The sequence below is a fragment of the Dermacentor variabilis genome, chromosome 9, assembly GCF_050947875.1.
Source record: "Dermacentor variabilis isolate Ectoservices chromosome 9, ASM5094787v1, whole genome shotgun sequence".
Taxonomy (NCBI): Eukaryota; Metazoa; Arthropoda; class Arachnida; order Ixodida; family Ixodidae; genus Dermacentor; species Dermacentor variabilis.
In genome coordinates this window covers 47,041,532-47,059,041 of record NC_134576.1, presented here as the reverse complement: position 1 = coordinate 47,059,041, position 17,510 = coordinate 47,041,532, and the positions used below count along the sequence as shown (strand labels likewise).

Below are 17,510 nucleotides of genomic sequence, written 5' to 3'. Positions count from 1 at the left end.
TCAAGCAATTTCTTCTGAACCGCTCATGACGTCATATGCAGTTTACTGAAAATTTGTTTAGTCAGGCGTCTTTACCTGAAGACCCTCCAATAGTTTTACAAAGGAAGAAATAAATTATTGCACTGAGGCGTCACGAGGCAGGTTTTAAATATTTTGTTATACCCAAACACGTTGCTACGAACTAGCTGCAGTTGTTTCTTCAATATTCAAATAAATCACTCCACCACCCACAATACAGATATGTTAAGCATCCAGGACAAGAACGATAAAATACAACAGTGAAGTGCACATGGCCACTGCAGCAAGCATCAGCGCCTATGTGACACGCTTTTACTATTTTCGCAGAAGAAGTGAGGGGAGCTTCCATTCACTTTGAAATGAAGATGTGATAAAGAGTTTATCTATAAAGCTTGTTTATAACAAGAATAACACACAGGCCACGTAGTGCATGAAAACATCAAAGCATTTCATTTTTATTGCAAACACAGGTAATTCATAAATAAGACAATCCAGAAATATGGAATACAGGAGCAGGCTACACAGAAAAGTTGAACCAGATTGCTACATACCGGTTCCAAAATGTGAGCAATATCTTTTTGAATCGCCTATTGCAGATACGAGCACTGCACATTTTGGGCTAGATTACCCTTCAAGGCACGCATTGCGTGGCAAGCTAATCATAGACAAAATTAGACAATTTAACAAAACTGTTACAAATAGTATAGACTGGAATTTTAGACAGCAAAGAGTGAATTGTAGCCATTTAGAAAATCGGCACCAGAGGTGCAGTCTTTGGTACTAAAGGAATGTTGCGTCCCCAATTGCAAAATGTGTACTTAAAGGACTGACAACCAATTTTCATGCCACCAATTTTTTTTAATGTAATGGGAAGCTTACAGCTCAGAGTGTCTCATTGTGAAGTGGTAACGTGAGAAGCGCTGAGGAACGTCTTTATTAATAAAAGCTAGTCAGGGGTACTCACAATGCCAGGTGCATTTATTATTCGGTACGCAATTCAACACTACAAAACATTTGTGTTCACTCATGAGGACTGAAGCGCAGGCTTCAGAAAATAATAACACCTTCGCCTGGCCTGGTAGGTGTAGACCACGAGCATTATCGCACCTAAAGGCGCTGAAGCAGCCTTGAAGATGCAGGGGCGCCAGGGGTCTCTTGCACCATTTATAGTGCTCAGCAGTCTGTACGATAAAGAAGTATACACCAGGAAAAGTTAGAGAACAAGTGTATCTACAGACAGCTAGTTGCTGGGGCTGAGAATGCCTGGTTTGGGTCTGTAGTCTCACCTGATCTTGATGTGGTGATGCCATGAGGTGCTTCTCCACGTGTGACTTGTAAGGGTGAATCTACAGGCACGGCAATTCAAACTTATTAGTGAACATTGACTCAAGGTATGGCAGCCCCTTTTTAACAAGGATAGCATTAGCATGCTCTGCTGTATACTTACGCGAATATATGCTATATATAGGGACAGCATTTGCCTTCAATCATTTTCCCCATTCCGTCCTTCGGGAAGAAACTGACCAGGTGTGAAATGATCCTGCACGCAAGCGAGCACCCGTCATACGTGGCGCAAAATGTAAATGACTGGCACCACTAAGTTTTGTGCTACAAATCTTTCTGTCATCCAGTGTTCGTTTATCCACTCTATCGTTTTCGGCTTGCGTAACGTATGCAGCAAAGTAGCACGCTAAATATATCTCAATTTTCTATTTTCGAGATGTTAACCCGACACTCTACGAGCCGCCGTGCTACAGCTCCAAGGCTTTCGAGAAGACAGTGCTATACAACTGTGGTACTGAGGGCTCGTTATCAGAAGCCCCTTAACAGGAGCCGTCCCTTAACATATGCCTCTCCACAGAACTATACTACCTCGTGTTACCCCACGTTCGAGGGGCAAATTCACTGAGCAACTCAAGTATAATAAAGGCTTAGGAATAGTTGAAATGGTCAGCGCCCTACTTTCACATATAATTCCCCATGCTTCCATATCATTGTACACTTTAAGGTAATCGGCGCGTGCGCCCAGGTGCTACTCAAACACAAACAAAAGGAAGTGTATGCAGCAGGGCTGCTGAAGAAACAAAAAGGGAGGGGGCGAGGGGGGCGGGTACACGGCATACGTGGGCCGGTGGGCCTAGGACTTCCCCCTCCACTACTCTATGAGCAACACTTGCCAGATTTGTCGTCGTAGCAAGCAATATTTTTGTCAAAAGAAAACAACGCGAATGTTTAACGTATCTCATTTTGTCGATATACATGTGCGTTCACAACGAGGGCTTTAACAAATACTGTATATCGTAAACCACGAAACGATATCGGCATTTCTAAGCGTTCATTACATAATACAACATCAACCATACATCTAAAAAAATGGTGAAGCATTCTCCTAGGCTACTGAAAGGAAAAACTTACCTCGCATATTCTTGACGCTCTTGACACAGCTTTCTTGCGTTGCATGCGAAGCAACCGCTGAAGTCGGCGCACAATAACCGATCTCCCACATTGGATAGAATAAAAAGCTTTTCCGCTTTCCGAGCGATTCGTGCAGTTGGGAGCAGAGCACCCGGTAATGATATCTTTCCGATGGAACTGCGATGACATTGCGATGAACCAACTGCGAGATGCGCTGCGCAAGTTGTGTTGTTGCTCCGCAGCAAGCCCGCACATGAACAGTCATTGGAACAGCGAACGCCAAGATCGGCCGGATTGGCGTTCAATTTGACTGACGATAACTTGTGTCATTCCAGTTCGCTGCAGCAGCGGCATCGGGAAATACCAAAATTGGCCCGAGCATCTCTTCACCGCAGTGCATGGTTGCCTGAGTACCACGTGATAACGTTCTGCCAATAGAAGCGATAGCGGCGTGATGAAAAAGACGCGCAACTCTGCTGCGTTTGGTAACGTATACAGTAGTTCTAGCCCGTCGCTGACGCGCCGTGTGCCGATGTTATGAGTGGGCGCACTCGCCGCATGCCTTGTCGATGGCTCCATCGATGGACGGACGACGCGTGCTACTCTGGCGCCACCTCGTCGCGATCGTCGCCGCAGAACACGTCTTGTGCGGCACTACGGTTTTCTTCTCACGTTTTCGCCGCACGCTCCTCCTCCGCCTTCCGCCTCATTGGTTCCGCTGCGCCCTTTTCCTTCGCTTTCCTCCTCGCGTTCTCTTCGCTATCGCAGTCTTTCATTCCCGCTGCGCTCCGCAATCGCTCTTTCATCCTTCGCTGTGCTCGTTTGCGTGGTTACGCCCAAGGGACGCCGACGCTGACTCTCAACGCAGCAACAGGCGTCTAACGCCCCAACCACTGGCACGCGTCAGCAAGCTTCGGCACGCGCCGACAAGCGAACGCTTCGCTTCGCGTTGGTCGGAGGAAGAGCGCACGCAACCACTGGACACAAGCTCTGACGCGCGCCGAAGGTCGCTCCTCGGCTGCGGCGCACTGTTGCAGGACTATTTTGTGTTCATCCGTAAAGTCGGGCCGAAAACAGCCTGCTGTAAACTAAGCTTGAAAAAATGTTAGTGGTGTGTATGCTCTTTCAGATATGTAAAACACGTTCAAATAACGTATGCACTCTTGCCGCAACACTTTGTTTTCATTTTCGAAGTAACAATAGTGCACAAAATATCGACATCAGCGCTCACGCGTCCAGTCTGTCTGCAAGATCGCTTTGCAAACACCTGCACGACGATGCCATACCATACCAAAAACTTTTGTACCGTTTCATTTTTTGGTAGCTCATTGCACAACCAATTATGTAAGAAATTGGCGTGCAAAGCATCATTGATAAAAATCTGTGCTTGAAATATTGTCACGTATTAGAGACAGTGAAAAATGATACAGACTCAATCGCAACGGTAGCGGCGAGCAATGTCAGCTATCGTCGAAAATTCTCATGTGTGGGTCAAGCGCGTCGGCTTGCAGACATCAGTTGTCTAAAGTGCCAGCCCATTGGCTAGTACCCGCGCGCCTTCCAGAAACTGCTACACAATTCGTGTCGCGCGTGGAATAAGATTATACAAGGTTTGTCGACAACAGACAACCGAGCGAACCATCGATAACATTTGCGAAACTTTCGATACGCCCAGGCGCACCCTGCACCAAGCGATAACGTTTCCCATTTTTTAGCCGGTGAAATACAGCCACCGGATACAGATAAAGTATCATTGTCGATATAGTTATGCTTGTTGGTGCATGAAAGAAACATGAAAAAGTGGGTTCTGAGAAAATCTGCAAAAAGGAGTTGAACACCTGCAGCACTAAAAAAAAAACGAATCTAGAATAGCTAAAATTTACATAATTCGTAGGGTGTGTCCTCCCGATGCTTGATTCTTCCAAATCTAGCCCATGGAACACCTCATTTATTATTCTAGGTTGTGTGGATGCATAAACACCACATCGGGAGGTCTTCACATTGAGTATATTGCAAGGAAACATTTTCACAGTGTAAAGGCCATGTTCTATTGTAACTGGTTTCCACATGTCAAGTTTGTCTTTCTGGACATTAACGAAATGACATACCGTGAGATAATACAAGCTTGAGAACTGGACGGTAGCTCATATGCATAATATATATATATATATATATATATATATATATATATATATATATATATATATATACACCGGGTATTTTCACAATTTATACACATCGTCATTACAACAAACATATCAGTTTATTGTTTTCAGCCTGCTAACATGTTTTGACTGAGAAAGATATAGTCAATTTGTTCTGTGACCAGGAAATAATTGCTGTGGCATATTATTTTATTGCACCACACTGGATACAGTAGCTAACCATTATTAAAACTCAGAGGAAATTAATAGCACAATGCACATGATCAGGCGCGTAATATATAATTATTGCACTTTTTGTATTTCATGCCCTTTTTTAATTGCACAAGAAGCTACTGCACCGATATAATATACTAATACATACTTAAAAAGCACGATTTTGTTCTACGACAATAATCAATCCTTCAAATATTTATTGTAGAGCCCAGGAATAGCTAGAGAGCCTTCATACAAGTGCACTTAACGAGCAATATGTGAGACAAGATGTAGAGAAATATGAATGTGGTAGAAAAAAGTACAACATAGCGAAACAAATAGGGAAAGAAGGAAACGAGGCAGAGTAAAAGGGAGTTAATCATACATGATTATCTACAGATACACAAAATACAGGAAATGAACTCTGAAGTATGTCAATACAGGCACACTTCTTATTATGTGTTTTGGAGTCAAATCTTATATAGCACAGTTTTGCAACAAGGCCAGGGAACGAATGTGGAATGCTGCCTGGTATACTGTCGCGGGCCCAAAAAATGCGTATGATCAAGAAGCTTTAGGGAATGTGATGGACCAAGTTATACAGGAACAATAGGTGCGATTAATTAACTCTTGAATCTGGAGATGCGAATTGAGGTATACTTGAGAAGGATCAACTGTGGCCGCCAGAATGGCAAAGGTGGTGCTTGAAGATAGATATAAATTCATTTTGGATGCGTTCATTGAGGTCGGAATTGGATTTGCATGTTGCGCCCCCCCTCCCCTTGCAGAGCCATACTCTAGTAGTGGAAGGCACACTGCAGAATACAATTTCAGAAATATAAGAGATGAGTGGAACTAATGCAATATTCGACACATTATACCAAGAGCGTCTAGGACACGTCGTGGGATATCTGTGTGAAGAGTAGCTTAGCGTTTTGTTGAATTACACACCAAAATCTCTCATATCATCAACCCTGGGCAGTGCAGCATCCCGAAGAGTGTATGGAAATTGCACATGGCGTGCCTTCTGCATACGACTTCAAGACATAGAATTGGAAGCATTTAAGAGCACCTCATTGTTTATGCACCTGTTCGAGTGTGACAAAAATCTTTTTTTGGAGGTTGATGCAGTGGTGAACACTGTTGACAGTCTCAAATAGCTTGAGTCGTCGGCACAAAAACGCATACTGCTCATTCATTAAAGTGTACCAAAGTATTAAAGCATTAACAGAAAGCAAGGAATGCAATACCGATTCAAATACTTTTGACGCACTGCCGAGGATAGATATAGGCCGCATTTAGTAAATGCATGTCTAGTACTCGATTTGTGCATGGGCAATGTCCATGCTACGTTCAGAGTGTTAGAACACGTAACAGACTTTAGGGAACTATTGAAGATGCTTGCGAGAAGAGGAAACAAGTATGCTTCCATACGTCTGAACCCTTTCAGACACTATTTTATCACGTTGATTGAAAACTTGCTTTCGCCACCTCTGTTGGATATTCAGAATCATAGAAATTGTAATGCAGCAGAAAAGATGAAGACAGTTCAATTGTTTAGTGAGTTTTGTGAAGTTCACATAATTCGGACTCAACGCAAAACTCGCTACAAGAACATCAAATATGAGAACATGAACTATTTCCTGCTTTGAAAACGTTGAGAAGCACTTATCCAGCCACTTGAAAATTGTGCCTGGTACATGACACTGTGCAAAACAACGAAAGAAGTGAAGCCGCTACATATAACATACTGACACAGAGTAAAAACACCCAACCATCTACCTTCCCACTTATTTTGCTGAAACACTCTGGGTGTTATTGAACATTTCAACACATTTCCCATAATAAGTGTTTGAAGATGTGTGCAACACACTTTAATTACCGTTACATTGGTCAGTGCTTTTGCTGTTGATGCACTATATTGCTGTAGACCATTGTGTAGACAGCGTCTGAAAGGGTTAAGCACTGCGGAAGGAATACCATCAGCACCACAAGAAAGGGAAGGTTTGAGGCGCTTGATGCACTTGAAAACAAGGTCTTCATTGAATGATAGCGCCCACGCTGTTCCAGACTGAGAAGGAAGGTTATTTGAAGCATCTTTTACACAGAATATAAATGTTCTGCAAAGCCATCAGCAGTGTTCGATATATCGCCACGATTTTCATAAAGAAGGCATACGTCATTGGCGCCCTCTTTAGAAGAGTGAGAGCGCACGAAGTTCGAGGAATATTGCGAATTACGTGTCACGCTGGCTTCAACACATTCAGTGTGGTCGTAGTGGTAATAATAATAATAATAATAATAATAATAATAATAATAATAATAATAATAATAATAATAATAATAATAATAATAATAATAATATCAGTGGTAAAATGGCACTCCAGACAGCTCGCAAGACTAAAGGAAAGCCGATGCCTGTATGCTACAGTGTCTGAAAGCCAACCATCTAAGCAGGAATTTGCAGAGTGCAGAGGACACCACTCTCCCTCCCCCTCCACGTGCACACACACGCACACAGCCGACGGGTGCACAACACGAAGGAGTTGCAATTCAGTCCGGTCGCAAGAAGGAGAGCCCGAATGGCCGGGGGGGGGGGGTAGGCGGTGGAGAGGGAGGTCTGTATGCCAGATATATGCATGGAGTTGCAGTCTCGGGTTGTACAGGCGTTGTGCGGCTCAGGCAGTGCTGACCGTTTGTTCGGACGGACTGAAGAAGAAAGACGAGTGATGTCCAGAAAGCCGCCAAGCCCCCAGCAGCATAGACGGACTATTGCAGTGTTGCGATGGTATTGCAGGGTGTACTACTTGATGGCTTTGAGGCAATCCTCGTAGGCTGGCATGCGCTTTCGACGACCGAAAACACGGTAGTAGAGGGGCCATTTTGCCCAGCGCTTAACAAAAGGAAGTTTGTCAGCAACGAGAGTTGGCTACATGCAGGGACTGTACTAATGACCAGTACTCAACTGATAGAAGTGTAGAGTGCTTGCAAAACCTCAGGACCACAGGTTAGGGAGACACGGGACACAAAACCAACAATGCGACGATCCTTAGATACAGTGCTGGTGACATATACAGAAAAGTCGACAGAAGGGCTGAATGTTACACCCAGAATGTGAGGGGCCCAAGTAGTCGTCATAGGGGTGCCTCCGAGGAAGTAGGTTGGACATGCATCAGTTTTGCTGTGGCTGATACCCATGGTAGGACTTATTGCAGTGCTTCTACAAAGTATGTTACAGTAGGCCCAGTTGTTCGCCTTTACGTAATGTGTTTACTTCAAGCGCGTACGCCGTACACCGGCGTAATGTTGCTGTGGATGTGTTAACTTGTTAAACACATTCGGCGAATATACATTAGGTACTTGGTTTTTAGTTGATCTTTTTCCGGACTATACAGTTTACAGTATCGGAGCGAGAAATATTTTGGTGGAAGCCGAAGAGGTTTGGAGAGTTTAAACATACCGACTGCACAAAGCGCTGATGACAACTCTTCACGTTTCCCCCAATGCACTCGCACCATCTGCTCTCTCAATAAGCAAAAACAAACATGAGCCTTCTTCGTTGCCTGCTTAAGAAGCAGGCATCGAAGCAATTCTGGTGTACATGGCTACATGCATAGGCCTTGGATGATGCAGGTCCTCTGATGCATTGCACACAGTGCACATATTGCAAGCAGATCATTTCTTCTTGAGATGTTCAAGTGTAAGAACACACTGACTAGAACATGTCTGTGCTGTGTAATGTTTCCTTCAGTGCGTCAGTGTGCTTGTGTGCTGCACGAGCGATTTCACCCCAACTAGACTATGAACTTGAAAGAAGTGAGTGAAGGAGCACTGTGAACTTGTAGGACTGCAGGATACGCATGCCGAATAGAATAGCACACTGTCAGCTGAAACGGCATGGCTGATGGCGCACGTACTTCCCATTGTTTGGCTACTGGCGTGTTTCGCTTTCGAAACTTATCTTTGCCACTCGAGACAGCGCAGAGCTCGCCCGTTAAACTTGAGTCACCTGAGACCACACGAAACACGCCGCGGTTCACCACCCGAAGTTCCACACGGTTCATTCACCACATCACACACCACAAGAAGTCAGGAATGCCATATTTTAAATCGCTGCAGCGCCAAACGGAACTGAAAATTCATTTCATTCGACAGTTTTCCAGCTGGGCTCGTTCACTCACCAGTTACGAACTCGATGAACCGGCTAGGCCAGCGCGTACCGTAAAGAACATCGGCGGTAGGCTAGTGCTGATTATACAGACTGCGGAGTTCGGAAGCATGTTTCCATTCGTTTCGACCACGACAAAATACAAATACACCAAGCACAGCCGTTGCGGCACTTGTGATTCGAATGGATGTTTTAGCAGACTATCGCGCGGCGGCCGGTGGAACCCAGTGGACAGGTTGAATTTGTCTGTGTCGTTCAAAGTCGGTTCGGATCCACGTCGCACTACAACGACCCACTGTCGTCGGTCGTGCGATTGTCTTCCTACTGTCGCGAAGACAATGTAACGCGGCCTTCTTTGCTGTCTTTCGGGGAATTTTGTGGGGTCCTTGACGCGGGGCAAACCTTTGTACACAAATGACCTCGACGGCGCCGCGGACAGTGCTGCCGCGCGGCCGCCGCCCCCGCCGCACCTGACGTCACACCTGCACATGTCGCGTCGTCTTCTCACGCTCGGCTGTCAAAGGCCAATTAGTTATGGTCAGAGTGCTTTTGTGTACGGAGTGTTTACGCGACCATTTCTTGACCCCTTGAACTCTGCCGCTTATTGGATGATGTCGGCTTGCCTGATTGGTCGGAGTAACGAAGTAGCCCATTGGTGGAGAAAAGTGTCTCTTGGATGCTGGGGAAACCTATTTAAGGAATAGTTTGGGGTAGTTTGGTGTGAGCAAGTAGACAGCAGCAGACGGCGCATCTTCACCAGGGGAGACCAGGCCGGTCAGGCAGGCCGACGACGACGGGTATGACATCGTTTTACTTGTAGATATTTTGTACAGTTTAAACTTAAGGTAAATACCAAGAGAATAAATCTAGTTCTTCAAATGCTACTCTCGTCGTCGTACCTGCGGATTTGGACTTCCCCTGCCGGAGCTCATCCCCATTCTTCCGTCTCCCTGGTGAGTTGATGCGTCAGATATCTCACGGCTGCGTCACTTCGCTACAAAGTGGTGGAGTGTGCTGGGTACCGAAGTCCACGCTCTAATATCATCGGCCGTGGCAACAAACCCGAAGAACCTAGCTCTTTAACAGCTCGACCATGACCGAACCCCCTACTGTCCTCGCTACCATGTCCATCCCTCAAGCGGAACCTTTCATCGGACCGCCAGTCTTTAGAGGCACGCCCGAAGAGTCAATATCCGAGTGGCTGCTTTTCTACGAACACGTAACCTCCCTCAACAACTGGGATGAAGGGACGAAAGTAAAATTTTTATATTTGGCATTAGAGGGCAATGCAAAAAAGTGGCACACCACGCAAATTTTAACGGGTGCCCCTAATACATGGAAAGAGTGGACGACGCTCTTAAAAACGTCTTTCACAAGTCGCCACTCAGTTGAGATCGCATATTTGCGGCTCCAAAACCGAACGCAGCTGCCATCAGAATCTCACGAAGATTATTATTATGACGTTGTGCAGCTGTGCGCCAGAGCCAATCCATCTATGACGGAAGAGGAGCGGATGCGGCACCTCATGCGCGGATTGCGTCCGGACGTGCTGGAAAAAATTCTCATTGCAAACCCGGACAGCTGCTCTGCTTTCCTCGAAATTTTACGCCGAATTGATTGGGCAGCTTTTTTGATAGAAGTGACCGGCACCCATTTCTCCGCCGGCCGGCAGTCATGCTACCCATTCGCCTCGGCACCTGCCGCCGGAGTGACACCCGCTGGAGCAACAGTGCAGCCGCCTCCAACATGTCTCGCCACCTGCGCTGCGGCAGAGCGTCACTGCCCGCGAGAGGCCACCGACCGCGACAGGGACTTGAGGACGATCGCGGACTCTATAGCCTCATTATTTGACCGCCTGAAAGGTATCGAGCAAGATGTACGTCGTCCTCCAGTGCCTTGGCCAGCGGGAAATACCCGTGACGACGACGAGCGACCACGCTGCCAGCTATGCGACCGCATCGGCCACTTTGCGCCCCAGTGCCGGCAATGGCTCCAGGAAAACGGACCCCAGGGGAAGGAGCAGCGCTCTAACTTTGAGCAAGGCAACTCCCGCACGCTTCCCCGACTGCCGCATGATTCCGCGCCAGCAAGCGACGAAAATCCCTTACCGTTGCTCGTGCTGGATCATGTGGACATCGGCGAAAAGCAAAGAGAGGATTCCTGGATGCAAGAAATAATACAGCACCTAGAGCAGCCGAGTGCGCCCGTTGTCAGAAAAATGAAAAGAACGGCACGGAGCTTTCGGCTGGTCGACGGTGTATTGTACAGAAGAGCGAAAGGCTTTCAAGAAGATCGCGCAGCACTCGTTGTCCCCAAGTGTTTGAGATCGGAGGTTCTGAGGCACTGCCATGACGACATCACGGCAGGCCACCTCGGTGTCAAGCGCACATGGGAGAAAGTTCGCCGCCGCTATTTCTGGCCAAAGATGTTTTGCCACGTCACCAAGTATGTCCTCTCCTGCCCTGACTGTCAGACGAGAAAGCTACCACCCGGAAAGCCGACCGGTTTTCTCCAGCCGATCCCACCTGCAGGTCGCCCTTTCCAACAAGTGGGCATGGATTTTCTTGGCCCTTTTCACTAAAAGCAAAGCAGGAAACCGCTACATCCTCGTGGTTACTGACTACCACACGAAATGGGTCGAGGCTGTCGCGTGTACAGCGGCCACTGCTGCAGAAGCAGCTAAAGCCTTCGTCGAGCAAATTGTCTTACGCCATGGGGCACCAGAAAAAGTGATAACAGATCGAGGGCAGCACTTTGTCGCCAACCTGACTGAAGAAATTTTCCGACTTATAGGTAGCGAGCATGCCACTACTACAGCGTACCATCCTCAAGCAAACGGCTTGTGCGAGCGCTTCAACCGCACGTTGGCCGATATGCTCAGCATGTACGTTTCTTCGCACCATCGCGACTGGGACGAATTTCTTCCGTACGTGCTCTTTGCATACAATTCTTCTACCCACGAGACAACCGGGTTCACCCCATTCTTTCTTCTTCACGGACATGAGCCCACACTTCCTATAGATGTAGCGCTAGGCGCGGAACGCGGTTTCGACTGCACACTGGACGCCAGGAAAGTGGTCCTCCGGCTGCAGCGTGCTCGCGAGCTAGTGACCGAACGGGAGAGGCGTCAGCAAGTAAAGAACAAACGTAGTTACGACGCTAAACGGCGTAGTGCAGTCTACCATGCGGGGGACTTGGTGTATTTGTGGACTCCCTTCAGAGCTCGGGGAAAGACAACAAAACTCCTTCACCGGTACCACGGGCCTTTCCGTCTTGTTAGGCGGATCGGCGAGAACAACTGGGAGGTAGTGGATAGAACTGGCAAAAAACGCGACGTTGTTAATGTTGCGCGCTTAAAACCGTGCCACGTCAGACAGTGCTCGGATAATGACGACGCGGACGACGAGTCTGTTGACGGACATCGAGAGGAGGTGTGTGATCCAAGTGGTGCTGTGCGCGAGTGCGATTTGAATGGTGGTGTGCGCGAGTGCGGTTCGCGTAGTGATTGTGTGTACGAGACAGAGACTTGTGAAAGAGTGCGCGTCGTAGAAGACTCGGACGATGGGACTGAACTTTACTCCGACTGGAAGACATTCCACAACGAGGCCGATCCGAGAACTATCACTGCTTACGACACGGACACTGATGTGTATCACAACGCAAGCGAATAACCTTCATTGTTAATTTTATTGTGTAGCGCGCGCGAATGAACTTTGTTTCTTGTCTTGTGCATCTTGTTTCCATTTTGTCAAAACTTGTTTGTTTTGTTTTACGTGATGCTAACTCTTCCTTACGGATACTTCAGTTTTTTATATGAATCCCTAATGTGCGCGTTTAACTTCTTGAGCCATGTTTTATTTTGTAGTAATGATTTGTAACGAGTGGGACACTCTTTTCCGTAGGGGGGAGGTGTCGCGAAGACAATGTAACGCGGCCTTCTTTGCTGTCTTTCGGGGAATTTTGTGGGGTCCTTGACGCGGGGCAAACCTTTGTACACAAATGACCTCGACGGCGCCGCGGACAGTGCTGCCGCGCGGCCGCCGCCCCCGCCGCACCTGACGTCACACCTGCACATGTCGCGTCGTCTTCTCACGCTCGGCTGTCAAAGGCCAATTAGTTATGGTCAGAGTGCTTTTGTGTACGGAGTGTTTACGCGACCATTTCTTGACCCCTTGAACTCTGCCGCTTATTGGATGATGTCGGCTTGCCTGATTGGTCGGAGTAACGAAGTAGCCCATTGGTGGAGAAAAGTGTCTCTTGGATGCTGGGGAAACTTATTTAAGGAATAGTTTGGGGTAGTTTGGTGTGAGCAAGTAGACAGCAGCAGACGGCGCATCTTCACCAGGGGAGACCAGGCCGGTCAGGCAGGCCGACGACGACGGGTATGACATCGTTTTACTTGTAGATATTTTGTACAGTTTAAACTTAAGGTAAATACCAAGAGAATAAATCTAGTTCTTCAAATGCTACTCTCGTCGTCGTACCTGCGGATTTGGACTTGCCCCTGCCAGAGCTCATCCCCATTCATCTTCCGTCTCCCTGGTGAGTTGATGCGTCTGATATCTCACGGCTGCGTCACTTCGCTACACTACTATCAGAACACTGCCTTTCAGGAACACTGTCACGCCCGTCGTGCGTCCAAAGGGACGATCGCTGGTGTCAGCGCCTTCGCATCAGCGGCCATCATAGGCATAGCAGTGGGAGGCTTCGCAGCATCCGATTGGTTAACGCCGGCGACGCGTCGCAGCCTCTCATTGGCGCACGCGGCGAAGCCTCGTGCACCAATGAGAGGCTGTGCACCAACCTTATTTTCTAAGGTTAAGCACGTAGGTTTTCATTTAGTGCGCAATTTCCACTGGGAAGCGTTCTTGGTTCCATTAGCGCGTGTCCTGTGCAGACACGATCTAGACCGACGAGACAGCGTCGAGACCGACGAGCTGTGTGCCGATGCACAGCGTGAGCTGGGCAATGCAGTAGAGGGCAGTTCGCAAGAGTGCGAGTTGCGTAGCTCGAGTAAAGGCTGATGCATTGTTCCAGAGTCGGTTGAGCTGTCCGCCATTCGACGCAGAGAGAGGGTTGATTTCAAGGAAAATCGCTCAGACTGTGCGGGTAGGAGAGCGATCCGGGCCGACGAGAAGTGTACCGGCCAGCACGAGGCGCGAGAAGGCGGCGTAAAAGGGAATTCCAAGACAAAGCGCCGCAGAAAGAAGCGCGGTAAATATCGGAAAGCGGTAGATAATGTAGTGCAACCAAAGACGGCGACAGGCACAAAAAGCCTGGGCGCGAGAGAAAGAAAGGTGCGGTCGTCGTTGACGATGTTGGCGCATCAAACACGTTCGAGCCACCCAGGTCGAAAAGAGACGGAGAAGCATGTTCTGCACGGACGCGGACAAAGGGCACGGGGCAGTTGCGTTCCTCGTCGTTCCGCCGTTCTTCTCGGAGTGCAGCGTGTAGTGCGAAGGAGCGCAATGTGGCAGGACGAGACGAGCTGGTAGGAAGTCGCGACGCGTTCAGTCGACTTCGTAATGAAAGCGTGGCGCCAGGACGCAAATTGGCAGGAGACTAACGTCTTGAAGGAGCTGATAGTGTGTCAGCCCTTTAGTTGTTCCTGCAGAGATAGCATGGCGTTCGAACCGCGACCACCTCGAGTACGGCTCAAAAGTATGACTCAGGCGAAAACGTTTGGAACGGGAGGCCAAGAGAGCCTCCGTAGAAGAGAAACATGTTCTTTCGTTTTAATTTTGAGCATTGGAAAATTTTCGTGATTCGAGACTAAAATTTCTTTCAATATGTAAGCTATGAACTTTGTGTTTTCGCTCGAGAAGCTCCGAGATTTGAAAAATGCGTTTTATGTAAACCTGCAGTTTTGCGAGGTGTTCATTAATGAGTTGGTAGGCTCTTTTGTGTGTGCGTGTGCGTGCGTGCGTGCGTGCGTGTGTGTGTGTGTGTGTGTGTGTGTGTGTGTGTGTGTGTGTGTGTGTGTGTGTGTGTGTGTGTGTGTGTGTGTGTGTGTGTGTGTGTGTGTGTGTGTGTGTGTGTGCGCGCGTGTGTGCATGTATGTGTGTGTGTGAGTAATCTGAAAGTCAAGGTTATCGGTCGCGCATGTCTATTAGTTAACCTTCTTTTTTTATGTAAGAGTTTTCGAATTTTCTAAGGTTAAGCGCGTAGGTTTTCAGTTAGTGCACAATTTGCACTGAGAAGCGTTCGTAGTTCCATTAGCGCGTGTCCTGTGCGGACGGAAGGAAGCAGAAGGTTTATGACTGGGTTGCTCGTGTGTGTTTAGGTCGGCCGTGTTCTGACTTCTCTAGTGAGCGTGCATCGAACTAGTTGTTAGAAGACGCATTTTTTAAAGGGTTCTGCGGAGTGCGTAAGTTACGCAAGTTTAGTAGTTCGTTTAAGTTACATGTCCTGTGTGGACTATAGAAAGAAACGAGAGTAAGCGCGATAAAATGTTTGCGTACAACGCAAGTACGCTTTATGCATAGGGACCACAAGGCTAGCGCGATTGTGATTACGTACCTGTGGAGTTGACCAGACTGTTCAGTGGCAATAGTACGTGCGATAAGTACGCCACTGCGGTAGGGTAAGAACAGGCTGTTCGTGAAATTTGGCTGCTTAAGTTATATCCGGTTATTGGTGGTTGAGAGCCTTCGGTTTAGTTCTGCGTAAACCTTTGCTCTTGTGCAGCACGACAGTCAGATCTGGTTAAGCTCAGGGGGAACGTGAACGCTCGCTTTGACGGCAGAAAATTTAGGGGTCAAAATTTGGGGTTCCTAGTTGAGAGGCTTACATTGAAATTTGGATAGGAAGCCTGTTGGATTAACAGCTGATTCCGGGCGTTTTCACGCTGAGTGGTACACAGGCCTCACAGCACACATATAATACACATATACGCATCAGGAATTATGCCTTAAGGGCAAGTCTTTATCGCAATAAAAAAATATATTGTGTTGCCGGGGTCGACTCTTCTGTGCCGGTTGTTGTGAGATGGTTGAAGGCATTCCAAGTGCTCAGGGGTTGCAGGGAGCAAAGCCATAGTCTTGCTCGCCAGCCCATCTCGTCCCGCCCAGCGGTTGTCAGCACTGGCCAGTCGAGATTTTCCGGGCCTTGGAGGAGCTGTTAGGAATGGCCTGCCGGGGTGCCAACATGCAAGATTTCTCAGCCAGCTGCAGCAGCAGAGTTGGCGTTTTCTAGGAACCGACCGTCTTTCTCCGGCCGGAAGGCGCCACTAGGTGTACTATGTGAGGAGGACAATACGCTGCGTCAGCGACTCTCCGTCGCCGGATGGCCTAGATGACTTCAACTAACCAGGCTTTGTTACTGAACTCGCCACCACAGACGTGGTCTGCCGTGAGCGTGGGAGTTCCCGAGGTAAGGTATTTGGCGGCACCTTCCCACGCGCCTTTCAAAACGCAAGCCCCGAGTTCTGCGAAACCCGTCTCACCTCGGCGGGGGCAGTGGAACCAGTGCGTACGTGTGTGTGTGAGCCCTCCTCCTCCAAAAAGGCAGGTCGACTACGTTGACGTTCGACGCTACGAATTGGCGGTGAATTGCCTTTTTCCCTCACCTAGGGATCTAGAGAGGACGGAGTGTTTATAAGCAGCTGTTTGTCGGCTGCTAGAGTGTGCTCTGTGATCGTGAGCAGTGTGCTCGTGCTCGACAAGCAGTTTGTTTGGAGCTTCGTGCTCGCATGCTGTATGCTTCGTCGTGCATGCTGCGTTTGGGAGCCATGCTAGACTGTCGAATGTATCCCCTGTTCTAATGTAAATATCTGTAAATAAATCATGTACGCCTAGTTCCTCCCAAGTTCCTCCCTACGACCTCCAAATCCTACAACTGGATGCCAGCGGTGAGATCGTCCTCCAACCCCTACATCGGCAGTCGACAAAATCGCTACGCGTCGTCACGCCTCGCCATGTTCCCGACCGACGCTTTTGACGCTTTGGGACGTGCCAAAACTTGCCGACGCCTGCCAGTGGTTGGGCCTTTAGGCTCCCGTTCCTGCGTTGGTGTAACCGAGCGAACGAGCACAGCGAAGGGTGAAGGAGCGAACACGGAGCGCAGCGGGGCGAGAAAAATGGCGATAGCGAAGAGAGCGCCAGAGGAAAGCGGAGGAGGAGGGTATGGCAAGCGCGTGAGAAGAAAAGCGTAGTGCCGCGCAAGACGGGCTCTGTGGCGACGACCGTTACGAGATGGCGCCAGAGTAGCTAGCGCGCAGTCATCCGTTCACCGATGGCACGCGAAGACCGCGTCCACCGATACCATATAGTTTATTCATTTATTTAAAAGTACTTTGCAGGCCCCAAAGGGGGCATCGAGTAAGGGGGGCGTTGTTGAACAAATGACAACAGAGAACCGTTACATGAGAGCTAAAAATGTTTACAACGATAACGTGCTTGCAAAACAATGTTAGAAATAAAAACGCTAAAGCAATACAAAGAGTCGTCAGGAAAGGAATGAAAAGTACAGTTCACGGTAACATAAAAAGTGGCGTATCACTCGCGCAAAATAACGCACTCAGCGCGAGCACGCAAAACAAACAATATTGAAAC

General features: G+C 48.1%; 1 protein-coding gene across 1 annotated transcript in view; it reads right to left on the bottom strand.

The window, feature by feature from the left end:
• LOC142558334 (uncharacterized) overlaps window positions 1-17,510 on the bottom strand; it is a 32,870-nt gene that overhangs the window by 3,529 nt on the left and 11,831 nt on the right. Inside the window, exon 5 of the mRNA XM_075670480.1 lies at window positions 1,305-1,364. Within this exon, the coding sequence (XP_075526595.1) occupies window positions 1,305-1,364 (60 nt within the window). The remainder of the gene's footprint in view (window positions 1-1,304; window positions 1,365-17,510) is intronic.